The sequence below is a fragment of the Chiloscyllium plagiosum genome, chromosome 2 (assembly GCF_004010195.1).
Source record: "Chiloscyllium plagiosum isolate BGI_BamShark_2017 chromosome 2, ASM401019v2, whole genome shotgun sequence".
NCBI lineage: Eukaryota > Metazoa > Chordata > Chondrichthyes > Orectolobiformes > Hemiscylliidae > Chiloscyllium > Chiloscyllium plagiosum.
In genome coordinates this window covers 118,931,485-118,952,982 of record NC_057711.1, presented here as the reverse complement: position 1 = coordinate 118,952,982, position 21,498 = coordinate 118,931,485, and the positions used below count along the sequence as shown (strand labels likewise).

At 38.6% G+C, this 21,498-nt stretch overlaps 1 protein-coding gene across 2 annotated transcripts in view; it reads right to left on the bottom strand.

The window, feature by feature from the left end:
* The window catches only part of ift74 (intraflagellar transport 74), a 115,535-nt gene that overhangs the window by 39,615 nt on the left and 54,422 nt on the right, over positions 1-21,498 (bottom strand). The window contains exons 11-14 of one of the 2 annotated variants that reach the window (XM_043717227.1): positions 20,866-20,906; positions 20,492-20,571; positions 17,327-17,329; positions 3,115-3,168 (exon numbers count right to left, since the gene is read on the bottom strand). In XM_043717227.1, the coding sequence (XP_043573162.1) occupies positions 3,115-3,168; positions 17,327-17,329; positions 20,492-20,571; positions 20,866-20,906 (178 nt within the window). The remainder of the gene's footprint in view (positions 1-3,114; positions 3,169-17,326; positions 17,330-20,491; positions 20,572-20,865; positions 20,907-21,498) is intronic. The other variant, XM_043717238.1, reaches the window with a different exon arrangement.

Sequence of the window (21,498 nt, the reverse complement as noted above, 5' to 3'; positions counted from 1 at the left end):
AGATGTGGAAGCTTTGGAGGGGGTGCAGAGAAGATTTACCAGGATGTTGGCTGGAATGGAGAATAGGTCGTACGAGGATAGGTTGAGAGTTCTCGGTCTTTTCTCGTTGGAACGGCGAAGGATGAGGGGTGACTTGATAGAGGTTTTTAAGATGATCAGAGGAATAGATAGAGTAGACAGTCAGAGACATTTTCCTCCGGGTACAACAGAGTGTTACAAGGTGACATAAATTTAAGGTGAAGGGTGGAAGGTATGGGGGGATGTCAGGGGTAGGTTCTTTACCCAGAGAGTGGTGGGGGCATGGAATGCGCTGCCTGTGGGAGTGGCAGAGTCAGAATCATTGGTGACCTTTAAGCGGCAATTGGATACATACATGGATAGGTGCTTAAGCTAGGACAAATGTACAACATCGTGGGCCGAAGGGCCTGTTCTGTGCTGTATTGTTCTATGTTCTAGTATATGTAATAAGTTCTGCTTTCAGTATTGAATGTATGTCACAAAAACTTAAAACGTCCAACCTTTGGTCTACAGCCACATCTCACTCTTAGTTTTTTGGTTGTGTAAAATCTGAGCTCTATTCAGAAGTCAAAATCATTCTTTGTATAAAGTGGCTCTTGCAGGATACAAGATCAACAGAAATGGTCAAAAAAGTTTACAAACTAACAGTTCCTTCTGAAGTCACTCAACATTTCTTACAGATGCATAAATGAGACCTGAGAATTCACAACATGAGCATTTTTAAAGGAACCTATTGTCTGACAACACTGCAACATAAATCCTACTTCCCTGGTTTCTAGCACAGCTTGGGGAATAAAATAAAAACAAGACTGACCGATGCAGTAATTTTTTAATCTTTTGTGAGTTCATTTACTCAAAATATCTTGGTACTTTAAGAGCAGGGTGCGGTCTGTGAAAGGAAATGTTCAGCTGATTTGATTTTACTACTGACATTAAATTTCTGCACATTTAACACATAAATCAAAAATGCCAGTGTTCTGAAATACAGCAGCCAAGAATTTTGTTAATTGATTAAATTGCGCATGCTATTACAGTTTATAAAAATCATAATAATGATATAGAATTTGCAACATTTTGTGGCTCAATTGGTAGCATTCTTGCTCTAAGTAAGAAGCTTGAGAATTCAAGACCCATGCTAGAATTTGAGCAGAACAATTTGGGCTGGCACTGTATTGTGGTATTAGGGGAGTGCTGTACTGTCAGAGAAGCTGTCTTTTAGATAAGATGTTAAACCAATACTATCTGCCCTCTCAGGTAAGTGTAAAAATCCCCTGGCACGTTTGAAGGAGGAGGGAGCAACTAGCACCATTTGTTAATTATTTATTCCTCAAAAAACATTATTAAAACAGATTACCCAGTCATTGTCATGTTGCAGTTCATGGGAGTTTGTTATGCGCAAATGGGCTGTCAAATTTCCTACAGTACTATAGAAACTATATATCAGACATATTTCCCTGGCTGTAAAGCGGTGGGATGTCGAATGGTCATAAATGTAAGGCTTTACTAAAATGGACAAAGTATGCTTGACTTGTTCTTTGAACCACCTCACTACCTAATGCAACTGTAAGAGCTGACTTAGGAGCCTTCATGAGGTTCAAGGAGAAAGCTCTCTATCAGTATCTCAGACCAACTTGGGATGATCAACAGATGGAGCCTTGCTCATGTCACTCATACCCTATGAACAAAAGAATCAGTTTGTGAGGAACCTCCAGCAAATACTAATCCAAATCCATGGAACGCCCATTCTGACTTCTGAAAGTCAAAGGCATCGAGCTATTCATAGATTAGATTGCAGAGAATGTTGTACTTTTACTGAATTACATTAACAGAAATTATTTCCATTAGGCAGAAAATAAATCTAATGGTCTTACTGATGCTCAAGGGGGCCTTAAGACTTTCATATAAATTAATGCTTTTGAAAAGGTGGGGCACTGTTTTAATGTTAATGTCGCTTTAGCTGGAGAGTGGAAAAAGACGTTCATACAAGTTCACAATTAGGGCTATTCATTCCATCACCTGCATACTGAAGAACTCTCAGGTGCTAGAAATGTTCTGCTATACCTTCTGCCATCTGGACGGAGCAGCAGGCTGAAGCAAACACCAAGAGCAGGGTCAGTCCCTCATGGGAGAGAGGGAGTGTGAGAAACCATTGAGAGAGCTGGGACCCATTGGAAAGACTTCAGTGGAAGGAATCTTCTTTTGGCCCAGGCCCAGTGACAAGGTGGCTTCTAACAGCCCGGAATAGAGGTATAGGCCTGACAGGATGGTCAACTGGTGTAGTGGTTTTGTCCAGGAGGGATGGTCCCGGCCTGAAGTGGCATACTTGTCCCAGTATGGAGGTCCCATTCTGTCATACAGGTATTCTTCGCTGACTTCTGGGTATTCCAGCAGCCTGTTGTGAAGGTCTAGTCCTAGTGCGGAGGTTTCATCCTTGCTTCGGGAGGTGGTTTTCTGGTCTTCCAAAGGCACAGCGTGGAGTTCTAGTCTTGGTGTGGAGGACTTGTCTCAGCATGGCAGTCTTGACCCAGCTCTGCGTGTCACTTTCAGCCTGGCTGTCCAGCATACCCTGAACCCAGAAGTCATTCATTGAACTCTGATGAACTTTTGCTTCTTTTCTCTTCTTATTTATGGCTTCTGTCATTAATTTAGGTGCCATGGTATGACGACTTATGAAACGTTTCACTTCTTTTTGTAAAAATACATGTGAAAATAAACTGCTATTCTATTCTAAATCACGATCCCATAAATGTGGAATAGCTACAATACAGTTGATCAAAAATTAAGATACTTATCACAGATAAAATTTGTTCAATTGTTCAGGAAGCGGGAATAATCACAATAATGCCTTCAATACCTAGCCGAATAAGATAATCAATTAGCAAGTATATAAAGGCGTGAAACAGAGCATCAGAATGCACATTTCACTGATTGCATATGAACGTCAGAAAATCAGAATGATACGTTATAACCTTTTTTCAAACCAGTTGCCCTTTCAGAGGTCTGATACAGCATGTTTGAAACTTAACAGTGACAATTTACATGTGGTCATAATGAAGCACAGTTGAGGAAAACTAGTCCAGATAAGCATAAACTCACCATCCATTGTTTCTTCTCTTTTCTTTAGCTCTTTATACTTCTGATTCCTTTCACCTAAAAAAAAGCACAATTACAGGTTTCTTCATGATTCAATATGATATACAAATTTCTTACAGTGTCATTCAGCCATTTGTGGTTTTGGCCTTTTACAATAATTTAAATTTCAGTAAGATATAGTGTTCCCTTACTGTTGAGAGATTAAAATAATGGGATTCTCCACTTAACCAGTGTGCATCATCAGCACATGGACCTGCTCGAAGTGGTTCACTTGCCTTCTCAAGGACCACTAACAATGAGCAATAAATGTTGATTTCGAGGGATGGGTTATGGAAGTTTATAAAGGAGATTTTGTAATCTGTGAGCATCTGCTGGTGGCAGGACACCAAATTATAGTGGCCACTCCTTGGCGATAGAAAAGGCATCGCATGCCCAGAATTATGCACTGCACTGTTTCAACTCAAAAAAATGAGTGACAGCCATTTTCTGGTTCATTTCTAAGGGAAATGCCAGACCAAACAGGATCAACCTGTTTGCTTTAAAATTTAAACAAAATCTGGCTGTTAACTGGCATTAACTGGTGCATTCTCCATGGCTATGCATCTACCAATCAAGTCCACTTGCCATCAGCACTCTGCTCTTATACAGCATAAATGTTGGTTTGTTTCCCTTGAAGTCACAATCTTGTGAAATGTTCTCATGATGAAAAGTTTTGACAAAGTATGTCTTTCTTCAGCAATACTCAGATTTAGGCTAAACAGATCCTTAGAGGCAGATGAAATTGCATAAGTTTGAATACATTGCTTTTTCTTAATGCTGTAAGCAGAATAAGGCAGTCTCCAAGTTGTGAATGAGCCCCATTCTAGATTCCATTCACATGAAGATTCAGATGCAAGTCAGAACACAATGCAGGACAATGTAAAGCATCCATTTGTAAGTACAGGAAATGTTCGTATGTTGGGTCTTTAAAATTACACCTCTACTCAGGATCACTTTGAAAATACAAAATTTGGAAGTAGGACCCTCTACAATTAAGTATTCAAAGGAAACCAAAGAAGAAACTCACTTCTGTGCATCAGTTTTTCTCTAGTGCCAAATAACAAGTTCCACATTTTCAAATGACTATGGCATAGTGTCCAAAATAATACAGCAAATCCCTGAGAAGGGGCAAAGGACTACCTACCAAAGTACTCTGTGCACTTCCTTTGTGTAATACCAGGCCTAAAGTTATTTGGAATCTCTAGCTATATAGTGTCACTTTAACTAAAACAAATGCACACACGTTTGGAGAAGGTGCTGCATCATCTATCATCATTCCTGAAGTGAGAAAACGCCTTGGTCAAGATTATGAAGGCTCAGTTTTTTTATTTGCCAGTACTTGCTTTTGTACTCACAGCTGAGTATTGGCATCGATGAGCAAACCTAATCTCTAACTCTTTATACCCAATAACCTGCTTAATTTTCATGACTAGAATTTTATCATGATAACCCACTGTAGTGATTGGAATAGGTCAGGTGGATCTTATTGAGTATGAGTACACTGATTGCGGTTTAACCTTGGCCGAACAGAGAGTCCTGGCTGACAGATATAAACAGGAGTCTGAAAGAGTCTCCTCACTCTTGCAACTGGCTCTGAGCTAGCTGGTCAGAGTCCACATACTTGTAAAGAAAGGGTGTCTTGGTGATGGGATACCGGCCTCTGTGGAGTTATTTTACCCACATTCTGGAAAACACATGGGATGCATACCATATTCTCTAGCAACTTGTGAAGATACAAAATAGTGCACCAAAACAATGTCGAGCTGTTAAACTACTTGTTTAGATTTATTTAAGGCAGTAATATACAAAAACAAAAAAAATTTTACAAAAGTTAAAAGTACAATATCAAATTAGAGTAGATTAACTGATTTTTGTTTTAAATGATCTATCTGCATGCAAACAAATAACCAGTTAAATTTGTAAAGAATCTTTAACTCAGAAAGTGTAATAACAGAAATGCAATCAAACCTTAATGGATACTGAACCAAAAAGAAAGACACCAGCTTGAACAAAGAGATGGGAGAGGCAGAAAAGTTAACAATTTAGGGCTTAAAAGAGTTAAATTATAACCAAAGATGGATTGTAAGGATGGAGAGATAAAAAAGTGGTCAGAGAATTAAACAGTTTCAGGAGTGGGATTAATAAGACTGGAGGAGATTACAAATAATGCTGAGTTTAATGGCCTTTCTTACTTATGAAACAGAAGTATGCCAACCAATTTAAGAAAAAAACGACTAGTTTGTGAACACGGACAAACAGTCAGTGCAGTATTTTGGAAACACAGAGTTTATATGGGGACCTAAGGGTTAAATAAATTCTCTCTTCAATGCATTGCCACATACTCAGGTTTGGTTTAATGCTAATTTGTTATTACTTCACCCAGTGACCACTTTACGTAAGAGAAAGACTCAACGAGTGCCAATGATTTTTTTCCACCTGGGTGGTCTCTCAGTTGAGACTGAACCTACCTCCATTTGAGGTCAACACATGCACACTTTCTAATGGAAATTGCTGGATCACAATCAGATTTCAGAATTTATAATGATTTTTCCCTTCTTAGCCCAGAAAAACAAGAAACAATTGTAATTTTCTCATATGTTCTGCACTGAGATCAATTATCTAAGCACACACTGAGGATCAAATATGGGCCTTCCTTATTTTTTTCAGCTCCAAACTTTAATAGGTGGTGCATTTTTAAAAATGAACTAGGAGAGAAAGTGTCAAAGAGTCAGGATACATTGACTTCCTACAGTGTAAAGGATGAGAAAAGGAGAAATGTTATCTGACCCCTAAATTGTGATTATACACAGAACAAAAGTCTGAAGAGGAGTAACTCAGAATAGAACTTATAGAAAATAAACACTCAGCATTCTTTTTTGAAACTTTGGTTGTTCTTCAAGCTATTCATAAGTCCAAGGTACATTCAGCTTAGTGATTTATGTTACTTGTAAATTTACAAATGAATGTACTTTCAAGATAGCTTTGTTGGCTCACAAGTACTGAGTGGAGTGTAAAGCCAGAGGAGAAAATTAATCCTTACCTTCTGAGATGTTTCCAATTAATTAAGCCAGTGGACAAATAGGAGAAAGAGAAATGGAAAAAAGTGAAAAGAAACAAAGCTGTGAACTGGAAATCTTGAGTATTTACATAGCTGGATCACAGATAAGTTATTTTCTGAAGTAAAAAGATTTGACAAAAAGATCCGTGGCAATGCTGGCATCAACAGTACATGTGGAAAATTGCCCAGGTACATCCTGTTCACAAAAATGAGACAAATCACAGAAGGGATATGGTACAGGGGGCCATTCAGCACATCATGTTTGTACCAGGTCTCCAGATGTGCACCATGACTTAGCATTATTCTCTTCCCTTTTCCTCAATCCTTACACATTGTTACTGTTTAAATAATCCTCTAATTCCCTCTTGAATGTTTCAATTGAACCTGACACAGCTACACTTCCAGACAGTGCATCCCAGACTGAACCAATCTTTGTGTGAAAATGTTCATTTCATGTCACATTCAACTCAGTTAATTACTTCCCTGTCAGTCTACTCATAACCATTAAATGGGGTGGGATTATCAACAGTGCGATCAAACAATATCTATAATGGAATAACATGCTCACTGACACTCAGTTTGGGTTCTGCTAGGGCCATTCAGCTTCTGAATTAGTTACAGTCTTAATCCAAACATGGACAAAATTGAACTTCAGAAATGAGAGTTTGATTTTGAGCTAGATTTATTATTTTCACAGGTACCGAGATACCTTGAAAAATTGTGTTTTGTCAAGGTTTCAGAAAATTTATAGTTCAGGTTGAGGTTCTGGGTGGAGGTTTGCTCGCTGAGCTGGAAGGTTCATTACCAGACGTTTCATCACCAGTTGGCCTCCGGGCGAAGCACTGCTGATAATTCCTGCTTTCCATTTATATATTGGGTTTTTTTGGGTTGGTGATGTCATTTCCTATTCTTTTTCTCAGAGGGTGGTAGATGGGGTCTAACTCAATGTGTTTGTTGATAAAGTTCCAATTGGAATGCCATGCTTCTGGGAATTCTCGTGCATTTCTCTTGTTTGGCTTGTCCTAGGATGGATGTGTTGTCCCAGTCGAAGTGGTGCCTTTCCTTATCTGTATGTAAGGATACAGATACAAAACGTCTGGAAATGAACCTTCCAGCTCAGTGAGCAAACCTGCATCCATGGTGTTTTATGTAACTGCATCAGGGTAGCAGAACAGAGTGCAGAATATAGTATTACAGCCACAATGAAGGTGCAGAGAGAGATCAACATTAACATTTGAGAGGTCTGGATGTAGGTTTGCTCGCTGAGTTGGAAGGTTCATTTGCAGACATTTCGTCACCATATTAGGTACATCTTCAGTGGGCCTCCAGGTGAAGCACTGCAGATAATTCCTGCTTTCTATTTATACGTCTGGGTTTCTTTGGGTTGGTGATGTCATTTCCTGTAGTGATGTCATTTCCTGTCCTTTTTCTCAGGGAGTGGTAGATGGGGTGTAACTCAATGTGTTTGTTGATAGAGTTCCTGTTGGAATGCCAAGCTTCTAGGAATCCTTGTGCATGTCTCTGTTTGGCTTGTCCTAGGATGGGTGTGTTGTCCCAGTCGAAGTCGTGTCCTTCCTTATCTGTATGTAATGATACTAGTGAGAGAGGGTCATGTCGTTTTGTGGGCTAGTTGATGTTCATGTATCCTGATGGCTAGTTTTCTGCCTGATTGTCCAATGTAATGTTTGTTACAGTTCTTGTAAATGACATTAGTTTTACTTCTCTGTATAGGGTCTTTCAAGTTAATTAGCTGCTGTTTTAGTGTGTTGGTGGGTTTGTGGGCTACCATGATGCCAAGGAGTCTGAGTAGTCTGGCAGTCATTTCCGAGATGTCTTTGATGTAGGGGTTTCTGGATGTGTTTTGTCTGCTTGTTTGGATTTGTTGCTCAGAAATTGGTGGACTGTGTTCATTGGGTACCCATTCTTTTTGAATACACTGTATAAGTGATTTTCCTCGGATCTTCGTAGTTCCTTTGTGCTACAGTGTGTGTTGGCTCGTTGAAATAATGTTCTGATGCAGCTTCGTTTGTGGATGTTGGGATGATTGCTTCTGCAGTTCAATATTTGTTCCATATGTGTTGCTTTCCTGTAGATGTTGGTTTGAAGTTCCCCATTGGCTGTTCGATCTACTGTGACATCTAGATGTGACATCTAGACTGTGACATCCCAACATCCACGAACAAGCAGATAAAACACGTCCAGAAACCCTAGCCACTCTCCCCTACATCAAAGGCATCTCGGAAATGACTGCCAGACTACTCAGACCCCTTGGCATCATGATAGCCCACAAACCCACCAACACACTAAAACAGCAGCTAATGAACTTTAAAGACCCTGTACAGACATGAAAATGTGTTGCTGGAAAAGCGCAGCAGGTCAGGCAGCATCCAAGGAGCAGGAGAATCGACATTTCGGGCATGAGCCCTTCTTCAGGAATGAAGACATCTAGAAGGCTCATGCCCGAAACGTCGATTCTCCTGCTCCTTGGATGCTGCCTGACCTGCTGTGCTTTTCCAGCAACACACTTTCAGCTCTGATCTCCAGCATCTGCAGTCCTCACTTTCTCCTCGAAGACCCTGTACAGACAACAAGTAAAACTAATGTCATTTACAAAATACAAGAACTGTAACAAACACTACATTGGACAAATAGGCAGAAAACTAGCCACCAGGGTACATGAACATCAACTAGCCACAAAATGACATGACCCTCTCACTAGTATCCTTATATACAGATAACGACTTCGACTGGGACAACACATCCATCCTAGGACAAGCCAAACAAGAGAAATGCTTGAGAATTCCTAGAAGTATGGCATTCCAACAGGAACTCTATCAACAAACACATCGAGTTAGACCCCATCTACCACCCCCTGAGAAAAAGAGGAAATGACATCACCAACCCAAAGAAACCCAGACATATAAATAGAAAGCAGGAATTATCTGCAGTGTTTTGCCCAGAGGCCCACTGAAGATGTTACCTAGTATGGTTACAAAACGTCAGGAAATGAACCTTCCAGCTCAGCGAGCAAACCTACATCCAGAACCTCAACCTGAGCTCCAAATCTTCTCAAAATTTGAGAGGTCCATTAATGCATGGAAAAAGCTGTTCTTTAAGAGGTTTGTATGTGTATTCAAACTTATGATGGGAGGGGCTTTTGATTATGTTGGTTGCTTTCCCAAGGCAGCGGGAAGTGTAGATGGAGTCAATGGGTGGAAGGCTAGTTTGTGATGGACGAGATTGTATTCATGACTCACTGTAGTTTCTTACGGTCTTAGGAAGAACAGTTGCCATTCCATGCTGTGATGCATCCGTATAGGATGCTTTATGTGATGCATCTATAATAATTGATGTGTCTTTGTGGACATGCTGATTTTCCTTAGCCTCTTGAGGAAGTAAATGCGTCGTTGTGCTTTCTTGACTGTTGCATTAACGTTAGAGTGACATCTAGACAGCATTTAACCAATTATGGAATCGAGGAACATTAGCAAAACTGGAGTCAGTGGAAATAGGGGGAAAAACTCTGTTAGCTGGAGTCATATCCTGCAGAAAAGAAGGTGGCTGGTAGTTTTTGAATATCAATCAACATAGTCCAAGATCATCTCTGCAGACATCTCTGAATTCTTAGCCTAAACATCTTCAGTTACTTCATAAATGACACTTTCCTCCATCATGAGGTCATTAATTCAAGAAAGATGTAGACATAGTTCTTAGGAATAAAGGGATCAAAAGATATGAGTAGAAAGTGCTAACATGGTACTGAGGTGGATGATCAGCAAGGATCATACTGAATGGTGCAGGAGGGCTGAATGTCCAGTCCCTGCTCTTAAATTCTATGTTTCCAAGTGAAGATGTTTGCCAAGGTTCAGTAACATCTGTGGTTCCTCATGTCCTGAAGCAGCCATGCCCATACGCTGCAAGACTTGGACATCATTCAAGCAAAGATTGATAAGTGGCAAAAAAATTGCATCATTTAAGTGCCAAGCAATGATAGTCTCCTAGAAATAATCTACTACCTCCCTTTGATGTTCAATGGCATTCCATCACTGAATCTCCTGTCAATATCCTGGAGATTACTATTGACCAGGAACTGAACTGGATTATTCATTTAAATACCATGTCTACAAGAGCAGGTCAGAGACTAGTAATTTCACAGCTAGTGGTCACCTTCTGTCTCTCTGATGGCTACTCATAATTTACAATGCAGATGTCAGGAGTGTGATGAAATACTCTCCACCTGCCTAGATAGGTCCAGTTCCAGCAATTGTATTACTGAACAAAAAAAGCTCAACACCACCCAGGATAAAGCAGCCCAATTGATTGTCACTCTACTCACTACATTCAACATTCACCCTCTTCATCACTCATCGTGGCAGCATGCATGCCATTAACCAAAATGCATTGTGCAGTAAATCACTCCAGACTCCTTTCACAGCAACTTCCAAACCAATAAATTATACCACCTTGAAGGACAAGGACAGATGGGAAAAACACTACCTGCAAGATCACTCGAAACCACATATCACCCTGACTTGGAAGTATATTCTTTCACAAGCTCTGGGTCAAAGTGCTGGAACTTTCTTTCTAATAGCACTACTGGTGCCTGCAAACCTGAAGGACTACCATTACCCAAAACAGCAACTTAGCATTATCTTCACAAAGGCAATTAAAGATGGGAAATAAGTAGGAGCCTCATCAGCAACACAGACATCCCATGAAAGAATTTTTAAAAATCAAAGTAGAAGGGAATCATTCTGGCATCCTGTTTCACATTTTTTCTGTAATCATCTCAACTTAAGTAATAAAGTTTACTTAGTTATTTAGCCTTTTGTTATTTGTGATTCCTTGTTGTGCATACAATAGGTTACGAAGTTCTACAACATTGATGATTCTTCAACAAAGTAATTAAATGTTCTGCAACCAAGGTCAGTCAGCCCAGCCCCTTAAGCCTATGCGCCATTTAAATAGATGATGGCTATTTTGCATCTCATCCCTACTTAACCTACTATTCACTACAATGCCATGTCTGCCAGGGGCAGAGACAAAAAATCAAGCAGACTGGTGCTTCTCCTGGTCTACGCACCTGGCCCTAGCCATCAACTCAAGCATTGTGAGCCTGTTTAGAGCATTGGGCTCTGGCTATTGTGCTCAGATACACCACCCTGTCCCATGCACTGCTATTAACATCAATAATTTGCTAATCTTTGTGAAAAAGTAAAATTCTGCTTTTTCAACATGCGTTGGTTCCACATCCCTTGATAGCAATAACTAAAAAACAATTAATGTAAGTCATGAGAAGAAGGAAATTGAAGAAGTGAAACAATAAGCACTTCACATTTGCAAAAGGACAGGAATGGTGCTCCTTTGACAACTCATTAAAAGTGCAAGTATATTTATTTAAAAACACAGATTAGGAAATTATGATAAAAACACCAAGTTTAATGATTTGACCAGAATGGTAAGATCAACACATCTTAAAACACTCAGTGGGAAGTCAACCTTTGGCAACTCTCCCATATAATTCTGCAGTGTTTGCTTAGAACAATTAGCAGCAGCTACATATTTAAAACATATTTTCTTCATTTACGACTGTGGACCACATTTCATCTGCAATGATTTATAACCATGCATTTACTAAGATTATTTCTATCCCTTGCCAGGACTTTTAAATCGCAGTGAAACTTAGTTCTATTATAATGCTGGTTCCTTCCTTCAGCATAAGGAATTACCGCAAATCAGTCATGTAAAACTGGTGAAAACTAAGTGGAACTTACATGAATCAAATAGCTTGCCCCTCTTCACTAAACAACACAGGTCTGCTTTAGATTTTTAGGTTTGAGTTTTTCTCTAGTGGTTGAGCTATTCTTTTGCCTGTCAGACTGTAGCCAAGGCCCATGTCCTTGGAGTGAGGTCAACTGCAAGCTGCACAAGTTCTCAATGGGATCTAGACTTTGCACAAGAAAGCTGCTCTCACTAAGGTGAAATGTACGACATATAACACCAAAGTGGGATGGAATCACAAAATAGTGATAGTGTAGAAGGAGGCCATTCAGCCCATCATGTCTGCATCAACTCTCTGAATGAACACTATGATTTAGAGTCATTCTCCTGCTTTTCCTCAATAAAACTGCACATCATTTCCACTCAAATAATTATCCAACAACCTCTTCAATGTCTCCACTGAACCTGCACCCACCAATCTCCCAGGCAGTGCTTGACCCAGATCCTAACTACTCAGAGTGAAATTCCTTTCCTCACATTGTATTTGATCTTTTGCAAATTATTTTAAACTGCTCCCTCTTATTCTTCATCCTTTGTGAGAACAGTTTCTCCCCATCTAGCCCATCCAGACCTCATAGTTTTGAAACCTTGCAACAAATCTCATCTTCACCTTCCTTCCAAAGAAAGCAGTTCTAACTTCACCAATTAATCATCATCCACGGAAGCATTCTTATAAACCTCTTCTGCAATCTCTCCAAAGTACATTCTGAAAGCATAATGCTGAGAGCTATACATAATATACCAATCGAGGTCTAACTAATGTCTTACAAATTTTCAACATAACCTCCTTATTGTGCATTCTATGCCCTTTCAATAAATCCTAGGATACGGACTACTTAATTAACTGTTCTGCTTACATGTCTGGCTACCTTTAATGTCTTATGCACATATATACTCTACAGAATCATTATAGTGCAGGATGAGGCCATTCAGCCTATGCAGTCAACCTCAGTTTCTCTGTTCTTGCATGCAATTAAAGTGGCAGTCTTCATTTTATTCTGTGTCTCCACATTCTTTCTACCAAAACATATGACCTCACATTTCTTGCATTGACTTTTATTTGCCACCTATCTGTCCTCTTGGTACTGATGGACTTCATCCTTTAGTGGACACAATAGTATAATGGGAATGTCACTGGAGTTGTAAATCTTGGCTAATGCTTGGAGGCACCTGGGTTCAAATCCTACAATGCCAGTTGGTGGAATTTAAAACTGGAATTGAACAGGGATGGTGGCCAGGTGTTGAAACGTAACATTTTGGGGTAGCACGGTGGCTCAGTGGTTAGCACTGCTGCCTCACAGCACCAGGAACCTGGGTTTGATTCCCACCTCGGGCGACTATCTGTGTGGAGTTTGCACATTATCCCTGTGTCTCGTGGGTTTCCTCCGGGTGCTCCAGCTTCTTCCCACAATCCAAAACGTGCAGGTCAGGTGAATTGGCCATGCTAAACTGCCCACCGTGTTAGGTGCATTAGTCAGGGGTAAATATGGGGAATGGATCTGGGTGGATTACTCTGTGGAGCGTTGGTGGTGTGGACTTATTGGGCCGAAGGGCCTGTTTCCATACTGTAGGGAATCTAATCTAATCCTAGGGTCTTAAAAGAGATGGCTAAAGAGGTAGCAGACATGTTAGTGTTAATTTTCCCAAAGGTTGCTAGCTGTCGAAAAGGTTCCGTCAGACTGGAAGGAGAAGAGTATAGTTGCAAATATAACTCTGCCATTTAGAAAACAGGAAACTGTAGGCCTGTTAGCTTGATGTCTGTTGAGGAGGTGTTAGAATCCATCATTGAGGAGTTATAACTGGGCACTTGGTAAAACTCAAGGCAATTTTGAAGTGTCAGCTTGTGTTTTGTTTAACAGATTTGTTGGAACTCTTTAAAGGGATAATATGCGCTGTAGATAAAGGGAGCCTGATGTATTGTGCTGAGATTTCCAGAAGGCATGTTACAAGGTTCCACATAAAATGTTATTGCGCAATGTAATAGCTCATGGTGTAGAAACTAACATTTTAACATGGACAGAAGATTGGTTGGCTGGCAGAAAACAGTGACGATTCAGAAATGGGTCTTCTTCAGATTGGCTGGATATGATAACTGGGCCCCCACAGATGTCTGTACTGAGCCTTTAGGTTATATCAATCATGTAGACAAGGCGACCAAAACCCTTGTTGATACAAATACATGGAAAATCATGTATAAACATAATATATGATGCAAAACCATAGTGAGTTGGCAAAAATCTGGCAGAGGGGTATAATGTGGGGAAATGTGAGTATAATGTGGGGAAATGTGAAGCTGTTCACTACAGCATGATTAATTAAAGAAAGAAGATGACTTAAATGGAGAACAACTGCAGAATTCCAAAGATGGACCTCGGTGCTGCACTGTATAAATCACAAAACTAGCATGCAGATACAGCAAATGATTCAGATGGCTAAAGGAATGATACCGTTTATTATGGGAGGAACTGAACATCAAAGGAAGGAGGATAGACTTTAAATATACAGGGTATTGATAAGACCAGATCTCAAATGTTGTGTGCAATTTAGGTCTCTTTCATTAAGAAGGAATATAAATGCAGTGGAAGTGAATTAAGAGGTTTGCTATATTAACACCTGGACTGTGTGGCTGAAATTTTGACGAAAGGTTGGACTCGCTGGACTTGTTTTCACTGGAATGTAGAAGAGCGAAGGGCAATTTGATTGAACAGTCTGAATGGTCTTGACAAGGTTGACATATAAAGAAAGTTTATTCTTGTGGGTGAGTTCAAAATCGCACTTTAAAATTAAAGTGACCCTTTTAGAACAAAGACAAGGAGATTTTTTTTTCCTCAGAGGGTGTTTAGCTTTTAACTATACTTCAACATGTGGTTGAGAAGTAGGATTATTGGAAAATTTTAGGGTGGTGGTAGATAGATTCTTATTAGTAAAGGAACTAAAGGTTATCAAAAGTAGATTGAAAAGTGGAATCTGGAACACAGCCATCTCTTTTTGAGTAGTAGAGCAGGCTTGAAGGACCTACTTTTTATGCATGTCTATCAAGTTGTCAATATTATTCTGCAGTTGTACACTGCCTTCTTATAGTTTACAATGCTTCCATGTCTTGTATCATCTGTGAACTCTGAAACTGTCTTTGCTGCACCAAATTTAACATTTTTGACACATTCGAAAAAGGGTCACAATACTGATCCCCTCAGGAACTCTATTACAAACATTCTTCCAACTCAAAAAATATTCATTAACCATTAATTTGTTCCCCATCACTTAGCCAATTTTATATTCATGTTGTTAATGTCGTTTTTTTTTATTCCAAGAGCTTTAACTTGGTTTGGAGGTCAGTTGCGTGGTACTAAATCAAGCATCATTTAGAAGTCAGGGCAAATGTCTAAGAAAATTGTTCATGGCTCACAACAAAGAAATGTCCCAGAAGAAGGAGGAGGATTGTAGGAAGGGGATAACCAACCACGGTTAATCAGGAAAGTTCAGGATAGCAGCAAACTTCAATGTGGCAAAAATTAGTGGTAAGCCAGAGGACTTGGAAAATTTTAAAAACCGACAAAAGATGACAATAAAATAATAAAGGGAGGAAGATAAAATCTAAGGGTTGAAAAGATAAAATTGCCACAATCTTCTCAGACCATAGGGCTGCTTCCTCATTAGAGAGAGACAACTGCTGGTAGTTTAACCTGAATGTCAACAAGCCTCTGGTGAAAGAAAAGGTTGAGAAGGAGTGTTCTTCATTGTAACCTTAGCCAGTGCAGAAATTGAACCCACTCCACTGGCATCACTCTGCATTACAAACCAGTCACTGCCAATGACATCAAGATGGACAGCAAGAGTTTCTCAGAATAGATAAGGATGAAGAGAAGGGTTAACGTGAGCATAGTCCTCTCAGAGAACAAAGCTGGGGAAATGAAAATGGATAACCAGGAATGGCAGATCAGTTGAGTAAATTTTTTGCATTAGTCTTCACAGCAGAAGGCACTAACAACATTCCCAAATTACTAAATAATTAAGGGACAAAAGAAAGAAGACAATAGCCAGTCAGCTTAATGTCTGTTTTTGGGAGAATGTTGACATCTATCAGTCATAGCGGATATAATAACATAATATTTAGAAATACATAACATGATCAAGCAGAGTCATCATGGCTCTACAAAGGGGAAATCAGCCTGATAGATTTATAAGAATTCTTTGAGGCAGGATAGATAAAGGGGAACCTGTGGCTGTGACATATTTGAATTTTCAGAAGGCATTTGATAAGGTATCACACATTAAGTTACCTAATAATTATGGGCCCATGGTGTTCGACATATTGTATCAGCATGGATAAAGGATTGGCTAAATAATAGAAGATAGAATTGATATAAGGACGGCACTTCAGGCTTATGACCTGTTGCTAGTGGAATGCCACAGGAATCAGTGCTATGGCCATAATTATTTGCAATGTATATTAATTATTTGATTACAGAAGTGAATGTACTATTGTTAAGTTTACAGATGATCCCAAAATAGGTGGGAAGGCAACTGGTGAGGATAATACAAAGAGACAATGTCAGCTTAAGTGAGTGGGGAAAAATTGGGCAGATGTAATATAATGTGGGACAATCTAAGGTTATGCACTTTGGCAGGAAGAGGAGAGGACTTGAACAATATTTAAATGGTAAGATACTACAGAACGAAAGGATCTAGGAGTCCCCATACATGCATTACAAAAGGTTAGCATCTTAAATTCAGCAGGTAACAGGGAAGGCAGATAGAATTTGGCTTTATTTCAAAGGAAATGGAGTTTAAAGTAGGGAGCTTTTACTAAAACTATATAAGGCACTAGTCAGACCATAGATGGAACACTGAACAGTTCTGGACTTCTTAACTAAGGAAAGATGTACTGGCATTAGAGCAGCTAAGTTATATTGGAACAGTATAAAATGTTAGTTAGACCACAGCCAGAGCATTGCATGCAGTTCTGGAATCCATATTATAGAAGGGATGTGACTACACGGGAGAGGATGCAGAGAAAATTACCAGGATGTTACCTGGGCAGGAGAGTTTAAGTTATGAAGATAGATCGAGTAGACTGGGGTTGTTTTCCTTGAAGCAGAGGAAACTGAGGGAGGTCATGATCGAGTTGTATAAAATTATGTGAAACATAGATAGGACACAGAAATAAACTTTTCTCCTTGGTGGAGGGAGGGATCAATGACCGAGGGCACAGATTTAAGGTGACAGGCGTGAGCTTTAGACAGGATGTGAGGAAGGGAGTAGGATAAGTGGTGGAATATGCAGTTAGAATAGTTAGGTAATTGTTTTTGACCTGCAGAGATTCGATGGCCGAATGACCTTCTTCTGTGCTGTAGATCTTTATGACTCTCCAACAGCAGTTACAAAATGCCATTTGAGGAACCTTTTCCCAGCTCTATACAGATGGAAACTATCTGATTTGTACAGGTACTACCTCCCCCAAAGGCAGTCCCAGTGTCCCAAGAGTCAAAAGCTCTCCTTCCTTCATAATCTGTCCAGACACCCATTCATCTGTCTTATCCTCTTAATTTTGTACTCACTTAAGTGTGGCACTGGAAGCAATCTTGAGATCATTACTTTTGAGGTTGTGGTTTCTAATTTTTTTTTACCTCATTCTCTAAATTCTGACTGCAGGACCACATACTATTTCCTTTCTATGTCATTGACACCAATGTGGATCATTACCTTTGCTGATCACCTTCCCTCCAGAAGAATGTCCTGCAGCTGCTAGAGATGATGCTTCAAGGGACATAATCCATTCCCATAAAATGCAACAATACTTAATAACAGTCGTAATAAAACCCCTAACTCAGTAACTTTGTTAGCATATTAAGTAGCAATTATTTCCAAATTTTTCTCGTCACCTTATATGTGGCATTAGAGGGACAGCAATGGCTAGAGTTCCAAGACTCAATTATGAAAATATAACCCAAGGACACCCCTATTCAAATGGTCAATTTGCTGAAAAAGAAATCCAATCTTAAATGTGTGTTTTTATTTAGATTATGCTTTGTAGCATTCCCTTTCAAAGGTAAGGTAAGCTGTTCCCAGTCTTTCACAAAGGCATTCTTAATAGTTAAAAGCCAAGGAATAAACACAAGCTATTAGAGATTAATCCTTAGGATTCTGTTACTTCCTTTGGGGGAAACATCTGGCTGTGTTCCTTCCTAGACGGCTCATCTGCCTTAGAGTTCATTGTCTAAGAAACTGCAAAGGAAAATTTACATCCAATTATTCAATTTCAGTGCATTGTGTTGCACTAGAGAAAAGTGTAGGCCAGTAACTCTTAAACAGAGTCTGCAAAATAATGTGTATTGGGCAAGTCTAACCCAATGGCAGAACAATGTGGGTAGTCAGAGGTGAGCGTATTGGGAGCACAGTGGATGCCTTGCCTGGGAAAGAAACATGTATCGTAAAACAGAGCAGCACAAAGATTACTATACATTTCAGTAATATCAGAATTTTTACATCACAGAAGGAGCCCGGGCATGTGCCAGAGATATCCAAGTAAATATCACAGAGTTTATTTCCCATTTCTTTAAAAGCATTATTAAAATAGTCTTTACCATGCTACTATTTTGTAATATCAGTATAATTATTTAGACTGAACAGTGGCCCATGATTAATTAACTCATTTGAAAAAGGGTCCTTCAAAGAAAATCTAAGATTCATTGATCTAGAGTATACTATTAAACACAAATTTCAGAAAGCTATGATCAAGCACAATGTAGCAGATTATCTATTCTAGATGTAGTATTTACTAGTTTTTCAATGTCAATACACAGTAAATACTAACTGGTCGTTCGCTATGTGAAAATCTTAACATAGCTGTTGAGAACGAAATGCTCAATGCTAAAATAATGGACAGACTCAAATTGTTCTGAAAATGTTTTGCTGAAGACAAAACCAAGTTACCAATCAAGGCCAATTGTAGAAATGGAGGGAAAAACATTTTTAAGTCTTTGTAACTTGAGCCTTGCCCTGACACCACAGAAATGGACACACTGAGATTGTCAATACCCTAGTAGTCACCTATGAAATGTGCTAATTTCTCACTATAGTAGTCTAGGTGAAAGTTTTTGATATCTTAACAATATTGTTATAGCTAATACAAGCCTAACTTCTCTAAACTGGACATTATATAGACCATTTTGTCAGTTGTAAGTTTTGGGAGTTGCTGTGCCTCTTTTGAAAATACTGAATTAGCAAGTTATCTAGTGAGAATTACACTGAGTCAATATGCACTACCATGACTGAGTGTGATGTCACGAAGATGGTCATTTTATTCCAAACTGTATGACACATTCATGGCAACAGAGCGGAATAGTGAATATGAAATCTCTTTCTTCAAAGAAAACATCTCAGTTATGGTTATATTCTGAAATCCTGGGACAAAACTGACCATCTGCTTTTAAAAGATGGACATTAATTTTTTTATTATAAAGGAAATATCTCACCCAAGTAGGCTGTGACAAGATTTTAATACTAATGACACTGGTAATCAGAAAAGATCATGTTTAAGCAGCAAAACGAGAAAAGATTATGAAAGGAAAAACAAACAGAACTACTGAAACCTTGGCATCAAAGACTCCACCCAGTGTCCCGAAAATACCCAATTATAAATGTGAAAGAAATGCTGAATGTATCCAAATACTAAAAAGATAGTTACAAAGCAGTGAAGTTATACTTTTTTTGGGGGAGTAGGTTTTTCCTTAAAGAACAGTAGATACTGCTGGCAACGGAGTGAAAATTGCTTCAGTTTAAAACTGCCCTTTTTTTTTAAGAAGAGAAACATTAACAAACCTTTGAAGGCAGGAAATTAAGGATAATCATCATAAAGAGAACAATCCAAGATGATTTTACATCAAAACTCACAAGCAAGATCCTAACATAGATCAAGGGCAAACAAGATGAAATAATACATTTAATGGCAAATTAATTCATTATAATTAACAGGAGAACTCGCAAGTTGATTGGTACATCTTTAGAGTTCCTGCCCTACTGCTTATGCAAATCTCCTAATTAAAGAGTTTTTAAATTTGAAATTGCATTTTTACTGTTGGACCAGTGCATTGTAGAAAGAAAATGCTGAAATTATACAAAATTTACAACAGGAAAATTGATTATATGAAAATAATATTCAAATAGGAGGTCAATTTGAGCCAAACTTCATATTGATATGACAACCATTCCTCGATTTTGACAACACAATTCGCTGCTACTGATTGCTAAAAGGTTTGTTTTATAAAAATGCTATGGAATAAACTAATATCATTCATTATTAAAGCAAATTACTTGAAAATAGGGTAACAGAGAAGTGAGAAAAGAATTAACTAATTTTTAAAAAATTTTAAAAATACTTGCATTAGCATCATGTTTCCAAGTGACTCTCAAAGAGATGAGCAAAAACCTACTAAACTGCTGAAAATTGCAATCTGCAAATCAATAGTGTGCTATAACCAGTGTTGAACAAAGGAAACTGACCTTGATGCTCTTCCAAATCCATGTCAAGATGTCGAATCTCTTCCGTTACCTGGTTAATTTTCTCCTTCATCTCAGTAAGTCTACAAACAAATATTTGATGTCATTTTTAGATAAAAGGGATTCCATTATATATCAATGACAACTTATTACTGAAGGTAAAGTGTTGTATGCCTGAAAAACTACATAAAGTGAAATAAAATGTGATAATTGATTAACCATCATCAATTTCCTCTTCCCCTTTAAGTTTTCTAAAAAGTAGGATACTTTCAGAAAACTGTCAAGTATTTCTGCATGGAAATAAATGAACACAAATTAAGTACAGAAACTCATCATTTATTATTTCAAATAAGTTTTTTGTAAAGATGATTTCCTACTGTCTTTCAATGCTTGCTATTTCTTGGTTATCTTCTTTAACCTGTTAAAAGAAGCATTGTTTCATTAATGTAGGAACTTCCTAATTGAAACAGTTTCATAACAAGACATTTTGATTCATTCTTAGTTAAAACACATAATTAAAAGCATGGTTACAGAACTTTAACCATGTAATTGAAGTATTACAATACACAAAGATGGTGTTGCCAGATTTTACAATAAGAATAATTGAGAAGAGCACATGAAGAGTCAAAATCAAGGTATGCTCTTGCAAGTGATCATTAACTCTGTACTAAAAATGTCCACATACATGTGAATTTATGCCTACAGTTTACTAGTCAAAAACATCTGATTTTGAAAAATAAGCAGGTTCAATCCTTGTTAGTATTTACAACTGGGGTCTTATTATAAAGTGGTAAGGTCCCTATCTCTGGGCTAGAATTTCCAGGTTCAGGGTCCTATCTGTAATGTTACAACATGTGTGTTGTAACACATCTGAACAGGTTGCTTATAAAATACTCTAGCAGGGAAGTTACAGATGGAAAATTATGCCTTAGGAAGAGAAAAGATGATGAGTATTTGACACAGCATTTGACAAATCATACAAAGAATGTTGAAGTGCAACAGCTGGCACT